This window comes from Strix aluco, chromosome 7 (genome assembly GCF_031877795.1).
Source record: "Strix aluco isolate bStrAlu1 chromosome 7, bStrAlu1.hap1, whole genome shotgun sequence".
Classification (NCBI taxonomy): Eukaryota; Metazoa; Chordata; class Aves; order Strigiformes; family Strigidae; genus Strix; species Strix aluco.
This window is the reverse complement of record NC_133937.1, coordinates 14,205,014-14,213,803: the sequence shown is the minus strand read 5'-3', so window position 1 is coordinate 14,213,803 and position 8,790 is coordinate 14,205,014. Positions and strand designations below refer to the sequence as shown.

The following is an 8,790-nucleotide window of genomic DNA, read 5'->3' as shown; positions in this document are numbered from 1 at the left end:
GGATGGTGCGGGTCCCTTTCGGTAGCCGTGAGGGCAGCCGGAGCCCGCAGCGGCCCGTTGTCAGGGGGAAGCACCGGCTCCCTCCCCGCGCCCCGCCCGGAGCCGGCTGCCGGCACCTCGCGCCTGAGCCCCGACGGCCGCCGGCGGGCGCAGCGGCAGCCCCTCAGCGCCCCCACCGCCATTTTGCCGTGCGCGCCGCCCGCCGCCCCCAGTGGGCGCTGTGGCGCCGCGACGGAGCCCATAAAAGGCCTCGGCGGCAGCGCCCGCGTGTCTGTGTGTGCCGGTGTGTGCCGCGCCGCCTGCCTGCCCGCCCGCCCGCCCGCGGCATGCTGGCGCTGAGCGCTGCCCGCCGCCTGCTTCGCCCGCCCGGGGACCTGCTGCCACCGCCGGGGCTCGCCCGCCTGCGAGCGGCCGGTGCCCGCGGTTACTGCGCGGCCGGCGCCGGCCCGCCGAACCCGGTGGTGTACTTGGACGTGGGCGCCGATAACCAGCCGCTGGGACGCGTCGTGTTGGAGGTAGGGGCGGCAGCTCACTTGGCGCCGGGGCCCAGCGAACGGTGCCCGGGGGGCCGAGGGCGGCAGGACGCCCGGGCATGGCGGCCGGTGAGCGGCAAGGTCAGGGCAGGCCGGCGCGGGCGGAGGTGGCTGGCGCGGCGGCCGGTGCCGGCTCCCGGGGCCGCGGGCAAAGCGCAGCCGCCCCCGGTGTGGGGCGCGAGAGGGGCCCGGGGGATGGCGGCCCTCGCCGGGCTGCCGGAGCCGCTGCCCGGCCGCCCTCGGGGCGCTGCTCCCGGGGCGAGAGGGCGGTGAGGCGGCTCCCTCCCAGGCGGGAGGCGAGCAGGGGTCGGGAGAGCCTGAACTGGGGCACCTGCCTTCGGCTCGTCGCGACGAGGCTCGCCCGTGTCCGCAGCCGGTAACTGAAGGCATCGTCCCCGCCGGACGGGCCTGTGGGGGTGGCTGCTGGGGGGCGGCTGCGGCCCCTGAGGTGGGGGCCGGGCCGTGCAGTGGCAGGGAGCCTCAGCAGAAGACTTTGAACCATAGCATGGAAGCTGAAGTACTGAACAAGAATAAACTTGGTGGTGCAGCATACTGCTGGCTTGAGCGGAGCAAGCGCGGTTCCAGCAGCGGCAAAGCGCCCGAAGGCCCGTCACGGCTCTGGGGTCCCGTGCTGCCCAGTGAAGGGCAGGGCCCCCACCTTGCCGCCCAGGGGTTGGCATACTCCTGGGTCTTCAGCCGCTCTTCCAGCTTCGTCCTGTTTTTTTCCTTTTTTTTTTTTTTTCCCTGGGTGCTTATTGTTTGATTCTTAGTTGCCAGTTTTCTGAGGTGCTGCCTCTTTGAGCTTCCTGCTTGGTGTGTATTGAAAGGTTAGCACAGCTCTGTTTGAACTGGCAGCTAGCTCAACAGCCAGTGAGCAACTGGCTCTTATCATTAAAAATTCGGTCTCTGAAATACTCAGCCATTTAAAGAAGGCCTGAACAGGAAGATTGCAGTACACGCTGCACCTACGAAAAGCACGATAAGTGCCAAGACTTCAATTGCGGTATACCATGTGTCCTTAGGGCTGGGCACGTGCCTCTGAATAAATGCATTTCAACAGATGGCTCTGTGCTGGGGAGAGTTTGATCTCTCTGGTTGTATCCAAACTGGCTTTGATCCTTAGGGTCCATTGTAAAGATTCTTCTTAGCTATTGCTAAATTATTGTGTTGATCGATGAAATCATTAGACACTGCTCAAGTTGCTCTTCATCAACTGGCCAAAAGTTACACTGAGGGGATATTTTTAATTACCAGCCAAATGCTTGGAAAGTCTTATGGTGTTCTTGGAATTTTGGGTGGCTTGTGATGTCACATAGCTCGTTACCTTGGGAAGAGGGTTCAGTTGTACCATCCTCCCATGTAGTTTTTCTGTGTATGTATGAAAAGGCTGACTTACTGATTTGATTATTTTTCTTTAACAGCTAAAAGCTGATGTGGTTCCTAAGACAGCAGGTGAGGCAGCATCTCCAGAATTTCATACTTTATATATTTAAGGTTTAGATTGCGATTTGCAGGAACAAGAACATTCTTTTACTTTTTGGAAACTTATTTCCATGTTCCATCCCCATTTATTAAATGGAGAAATACGATACAAACTTTGTCAGAACAGTGCTAGTGAGGAGTTATAATTTGTCGCTGTTCCAAAGTTTCATTTTGTAATTTGTGCCAACAGTACAACCCCCCATGTTGGGTTATCTGTGGTGAATAAATATGATTAGAAATACATTAGTTTGCAAATGGGAAAGGGTAAACCAAAGGGATGGTGTCTTAGAGTTTCCAGAGACCATGTAGGGTTTTGTTTTCCTGGTCGCTAGCTGGTTAGTGCACTCATGTTACAAAGTTTTTGTGTGCTATCACGTGCTTCCTTCCTCATCTGTTTAGCAGTTCTGAAAAAATACTTTTCTTTCAGTTTCCAGTAGATGAATATCCTTAAAAAAAACCCCCATCTTCTCAATTACTGTAGAGAACAAAGGCTTAGGTCAGAAAATGAAACTTCTGACTCCAGAGTGGTGGTTTGGGGGCGGCAGGGGGATTGGAGTTAAGATATAACAGCAAAATAAAAGGGAGATGAGATGGTAAAGGATTGTGTTTGTACCCTCTTCTGAGGCAAAACAAGCTTTCTTTCCTTAGCTTTATAATGGAGGGTTTTTTAAAGGATGGAAACAACTAATAGGTCAATCATACCTTAAAGATACTATAACATTTTTGAAGTGTATAAACTTGGGACGCAGTTAATCTACTTGAGTTTAATTATGTATCATATATGGCAACATAATACTTTACACTTTGTTTTCACAGAAAACTTTAGAGCTCTTTGTACTGGTGAAAAAGGATTTGGGTATAAAGGATCCACTTTTCACAGAGTGATTCCTTCATTTATGTGCCAGGTAATGTTTTTTTTTTTTTTCACTTCCGCTATTAAATTTATTTGTACGTTATTTATATATTTTTTGAACCAGTAAGACTATTAGTAACATTTTAAGTGGCTCTGCTCTAACCTTTGCTAACTACAGAATAAAGAAGTGACTGTGACTTGCATTTGTCATCTTTTTGCTATGGCTGTTGCTTAGCACATCCTTTGTACAAATAAATGTAAATTATGTGTAGACTGTCTTAAAAAAAACCTGTCTTAAGGCTTTCTGCTTTTGTATAGCAGTGTACTTCAGTGTGGGGCATATGGCACTTGCTTGGGAGAAGTATTTGTGGGTAGAATGACAATCAACCTTGTGTTCTAAGAGAGCTGAGAAAACAACATGTCCATTCTTTATTCCTAGTAGAATAATCTGTTCACAATAGAGAATGTGTTTTTAAAAAAAAAAATATTTTTTTTTCTGAACATCTCCCTAGTACGGAGTGGAGGAGGGAACCAGAAGGGGTTTGGGTCAATTTTTGGGATGACGTACCTGAAATGGATTTTGTTTTGATTTAAAGGATGAATCTTTCAAAATTCTGAATCAAAGTTCATGCATGTTAGCAATTTTTTCTTAAACAGCAACAACAACAAAAAACCAAACAGAAAAGCTTTTTGAAAGCCTTTTTTTTTTTGCTGTGCTTGGCAGATGAGCAGGAATTCAGCAGCTGTAGTGCAGTGGATTGTATGATTCCTGGTGGTCCTCTCTTCCCTTAAAAGAAGCTACATTTCAACACCATTGCGTCGTAGAATAGCTCTGTAATAAATCTGAGATGAAGATTATAGTAAGCGTGCTTTATTTATTAACCGATGACTGCCATGGTCCCCCTTCCTCACTTTTTTTAAGCTAAAAATACAGCTGTCAGAACAGTCTTATGACCTATTTCTGAGAAATGAAAGGAGACAAGTGTGCTGTAAAGGACCTATTTTCTTGCCTTTGAAATGCAAACTAGGGTTTTGTGATACTGCCAAAGGAACAAAGTTTAGAAGTCTTGCTGGAGTCAGAAATACATAAATATAAAAAAAATGGAAATCCTAGTCTTAGTTGTACCACTAATTTGTAAAGTTCTGTGTAAGTCTGTTGTTCTTGCCTCTCTGTTTTGTCCCTGCAAATGGACCTGAAATGAGGATATGGTGGTATGGTGAGATGATGAACTGATGTTTAGGAATCACTTAGTAGTCATTACCAAAGTGGAAATACTGTCAGAGGTTTCAAATATTTTAAAGTGAGAGGAAACAGTAGAGGCCTTTCCACTTGTTGAGATGCAGTGTTAATATGATTCAGGCAATTGGTATAGCCTAATTGGAGGTCATCACACCCAGGACTTGGCGATTCAGATGCCTCCCCACGGCATGCAGAGCATACTTCTGGGACTGCGTAGGAGTAGCCCTAACGCCACCTGTAATAGATTGCTCAAGGTGAGAATGGAAGGATGAACATCACATGAAATACTTGTTAGGTACGAGTTCCTTGCCGGCATGGGTGGTGTTGCCTGTGGGAGAGGAGATGGCAGACTGCTGAAAGCCGTGTTAGGAGCCACCTTTGGGAGTCGCCATGGCTGGGTGGTTTTGTTTGTTGGGTTTTGTGTGTCTAATCGAAGACAGGTGGCTACATCTGTCCCAGCAAACAGCATGTGGCTGAGGGAGGTTTAAAATAGCTCAGGTGTAACACTTAAACAAAACCTAGACATAGCAAGTAGTAATAACGGAGATCCTGGCCAGTATTTATACCTATTGGGAGAAAGAAAGAAAGGGAACAAAAAAAAGTTCTTAAGTCTTGCCTATGGTGATGAATTTGGGTGATTTTGTTTTGAGGCCTTTCAGGTGTTTCTTAAAAGTACTGCGATTTGATACATTTGGGAGCAAGGCCGGTAACACAGAAGGGTGGTTGTTGGCGTTATGGATGCCACTTGCAGAGTATCAGCAATATCTGGAGCTACTTTTAGTTTGATTGCATCTTCATCTAGTTACATGGTTTTAAATCCTCATGTGACCATACTCATTCTTAACCTGAAGAAAATGTGCTGATGTTAGTTTTTAAATTAGAGCAAGTGAATATATTTTCAATAGCATCACTTCTGATGTAAAATAATGCTTATGTGATAGTAAAGGTAACAGCCATTTCTGTTTCAGGGTGGTGACTTTACAAATCATAATGGAACTGGTGGAAAATCCATTTACGGCAGTAGGTTTCCAGATGAAAATTTCCTACTTAAGCATGTAGGACCTGGTAAATAAACATATTCATTCCACCTTCTGATGACTATAACCTATAATGAAGCATGGTTTATGAAGATGTATTTAAAAAAAAATACATGTTTTTTTAGATGTGTGGGGCACTTGGTAGTTACACAAATATCAAGGAAGTTTAACAATGTATTGTCCCTGACATGTTTATTTGTGTGGACTGCTGTACAAATACAAGTCAGCCTGTAATGGGTGATATTGCCACTTTTGCTCTTACTATAAAAGGGACTGGGCAAAATAAATTATGATTTTTTTGTATTTTACTTAAAAATTCTACAAAGGTGAAATTACTCTTTTGTAAGTCATAGACTTGAATTTTTACTTAGGTGATTACTGCAGAAGTGAAACAAAGCAATCTGGAATTTCTTATTTACTAGATAAGAGGCATGTCCTTTTAAGCTCAGATTAAATTGAGAAAAAATAAAGGAAAAGCCATACATAAGAACATCTGATTGAATTCCACAGTCTCTCTTTTTCGGATTGTTACTTCCTCATCACAGGAAACTACTGCTGCTGTTGAACCACAGTAGAGGTTACCTGATGTTAATCACATTCAGGACATGTACAGCTAATTAAATTATTAACATTCTTGCTGTGGAAAGAAGGGAGGCTGGGCTCGAGGGAATAGTCAAAGACAACAAGTTGGCATTAGAAGTCGCTTGGAGACAATGTGAGACCATCACATCTTCTGTCTGTCCATCTTCAGTCTAAATGTGCAGAGGAAAACTGTCTTCTCCACAACATACTTGTTACACCAATCTAATAAACTGCTGCTGCTGTTCTAGGTGTTCTTTCAATGGCCAATGCAGGACCCAATACAAATGGATCTCAGTTCTTCATTTGCACTGCAAAAACTGACTGGTAGGTTCGCAGCCCTGCATATTAACCTGATGAATTGATGCCTGGATTCGGAGGGTTTGGGATTTTCTTAGGGTGGTTTTTTTTTTTGTTTGTGAGTTGTTGTTTTTTTGTTTGGTTGGTTTGTTTTGGGGATTTTGTTTTTAATTTCCAAATTACTTGACTCACGATGGAAAATAAATTGGTTTGTGCTACTTGAGGGAGGAAGGGCTGTGAGGGTAACAAGGCTGCTATCCCCTATAATGCTTTAAGGTCCAAAGCTAAAAGTATTTCATGTCACTTGGAGAGCAGTTCTGCCTTTGCTGTAGAGTTTGATCAGCAGGTGAAAGCAATGAAGATCTGCTAACACCCCTTCACTGAGCTTAGTGTGGTTCAGTCTTTATGTTGTTGTAAAACTGCCTTTGTTTGTTTGTTTTACAGGCTAGATGGAAAACATGTTGTTTTTGGGCATGTAAAGGAGGGAATGGATGTTGTGAAAAAAATCGAGAGCTTTGGTTCCAAGAGTGGAAAGACCTCCAAAAAGATTGTCATTACTGACTGTGGACAACTGTCCTAGCCTTTTGCCCTACCATTCAGGACAACTTCAACGCTGTGAAAGATGAATCAAACATTTCTGATCCCATGAGTAGCACCTATGGAACCGTGTTTTCTATTTAACTTGGTCCAGCTTTTATACTTACATTGAATAATATTGATTAAAAGCATAAAACGATAACTGAAACATGTTTTAACTGAGCTACCTTGGTAGTCACACTGATTTGGTAGAGTCCCATTGCATTTTGAAAGAAGTAGTACGGTCACCCAGAGCATATATGACTCCAGTGTTGATACTGTTCTTACTATTCAGATGTTTCAGGTGTTAGAATCGGTGGTGGAGTTGACAACTTAAGTGTTCTATAGTTGCAGATTAGATACAGATTGAGAAATACCATGTTTCCTTCGGTGCTAATAAATGCCTATTCTGTTGTTTGTCTCAGCACTTTGAATAAATAATACTAACTAGTGCTCTCAAGGCTGTCTGCAACACAACTGTCAGACATTTTCTTTCCATGTCTCAATTTAAGTCTATGCAGTAGAATTAATGTGGGTTTTTAAAAATTAATTCTGTTTTAATCTCTCTTTTTTTTTTTGGTAGTCTCAGACCACTGTTTAAAACTGAACTCTACCTTCCTTCAATGGAGCAATTTGACTCTTGGGTTAAGTAAATTGCTTTAGGTTGAGTTAGCGTACTACTAGAGCTCTACCTGGGCAATAAGACCACAGATTAGCCAAAAGATCATGGGACTTTTATTATGCAACTGTGAACTTACTTGAAGTGCAGTTCTACTCTGTGATCTGGTTCTGTGAGGAATACAGCACAGTTCTCAATAGATACAGCCTGTTTTTGCACTTTGAGAATGTAATCAGACTAGATTGAGCTTGCTTGAGTGAGAAATAGGTTTCATTGCTTTTTTGTCCTGTTGGTCCTGCAAAGTCAGCCCACCTTGGGTATTACTTGGATTATGATTTCTTCTCATGCATCATCAGAAGTCGAAATTGGTCACCACAAAATGACAAGGCCTAAGTGGTGCGGCAAAATCATTAGTGTTGGAGTGGATGCACAAGAAGGAAAGAACTCAGCTGATCAGATAAACACGTTTTTATAAACCGGTATGTTTTGTGGGGAGTGCTTGTGCAGCAACAAATACTGGAACCATGCTTTTAGAATCATTAAAGCTGTAAAGTATTAATGCTTGTGGGAGAAAAATCACTTGACTGTTTCTGTGCAATAATCTTGTTACTGAAGAAAAAGATAAAATGTGATGGCTCTCTTCAAATGTGAATTTACTTCCATTACATTCTGATAATATGTGGGTTTAAAACTGGTCTGCACTGGATTTTCTTTTCACCAAGGGCTGCATTCTTGTGTGTATGAGGTAGTATTCAGAGTGTAATTTCACAGAAAATGGAATTGAAAAGCTTTTTATTCTTTCCACTATACCTGTTTCATCTTTCTTTGTAGTATTTTTGAAATATTAATTTGTGCTAGTTTGGATTATTTCAGTTTGATAGAACAATGATTTTTTTTTGAGTTCTCTTAATTTGTATATGAAAAATAATTAAACACAGTTCTACCACAAAAAAGAAGTCTGTTCTTAAATGTACTTTGCATGCTTACTTGAAAGTAGGAGCGTGAGGAGCTGAAACCTGTTGTGTTTACTCAGGCTGTTCTATTCTGTCCGCGACGGGTTAATGTGGTGGTATTCAGAAGCTGTGCTTTGCCTCTCGCTAGTGAATCTAAAATATCTGGTATACAGATAGAAGTTCAAGTTTTGTGACTCTTCCCTGATTTATTCCATCAATTTGCAGAGATAATGGGGAAAGTGTAAATTTACTGGGTGTTTTTAATTTCTGAATTTCTTTTCAAAAAAGTTGGTAATTCCATCTTTTTGCTGGACAAGTGAGGGAAAGCTCCTTCCTTGTGTGATCAGAGATGACCTTAAGAATTTAGCATCTTCCTCTGTGTCAGTGGTATGTGTGGATTGAAAAGGCAATGGAAGATGCTTTGCCACAAACCAGTCCATTTTCTCAGAACTGTGTTAAGCCTTAAATAAGTAATAGTATTATGCATGTTATAATGATGTATTACATATGGCTGTGGCTTTTACAGACACATTTATGCCCTAACTTCTGAAATGTAAAAGCCAAAACTTTCCATCAAGGCTCACAGTCTTGACTAGAGGATAAATATTAAGACCTGCA

General features: G+C 43.2%; 1 protein-coding gene across 4 annotated transcripts; it reads left to right on the top strand.

The window, feature by feature from the left end:
* The first annotated feature begins 286 nt into the window (after positions 1 to 286).
* On the top strand, positions 287 to 8,175 carry PPIF (peptidylprolyl isomerase F). 4 transcript variants are annotated; one of them, XM_074830530.1, is made up of 7 exons: positions 1,953 to 1,985; positions 2,832 to 2,920; positions 3,593 to 3,728; positions 4,267 to 4,362; positions 5,077 to 5,173; positions 5,976 to 6,051; positions 6,469 to 8,175. In XM_074830530.1, the coding sequence occupies exons 3-7, from the start codon at positions 3,717 to 3,719 to the stop codon at positions 6,602 to 6,604; spliced, it is 417 nt and encodes a 138-aa protein (XP_074686631.1). In that variant the 5' UTR covers positions 1,953 to 1,985; positions 2,832 to 2,920; positions 3,593 to 3,716; the 3' UTR covers positions 6,605 to 8,175. The 4 variants fall into 4 exon arrangements, with proteins under 4 accessions (XP_074686630.1, XP_074686629.1, XP_074686631.1 ...); XM_074830529.1 differs by lacking the exons at positions 3,593 to 3,728; positions 4,267 to 4,362 and adding an exon at positions 287 to 515 and having other exon boundaries at positions 1,955 to 1,985; XM_074830528.1 differs by lacking the exons at positions 3,593 to 3,728; positions 4,267 to 4,362 and adding an exon at positions 287 to 602 and having other exon boundaries at positions 1,955 to 1,985.
* Positions 8,176 to 8,790: the final 615 nt, after the last annotated feature.

Coding starts and splice junctions, on each gene's coding strand:
- PPIF (XM_074830528.1), top strand. CDS start 327: ATGCTGGCGCTGAGCGCTGCCCGCCGCCTGCTTCGCCCGCCCGGGGAC. Junction 603..1,954: donor ACGCCCGGGCATGGCGGCCG/GTGAGCGGCAAG, acceptor TTTCTTTAACAG/CTAAAAGCTGATGTGGTTCC. Junction 6,052..6,468: donor TGCACTGCAAAAACTGACTG/GTAGGTTCGCAG, acceptor TTTGTTTTACAG/GCTAGATGGAAAACATGTTG.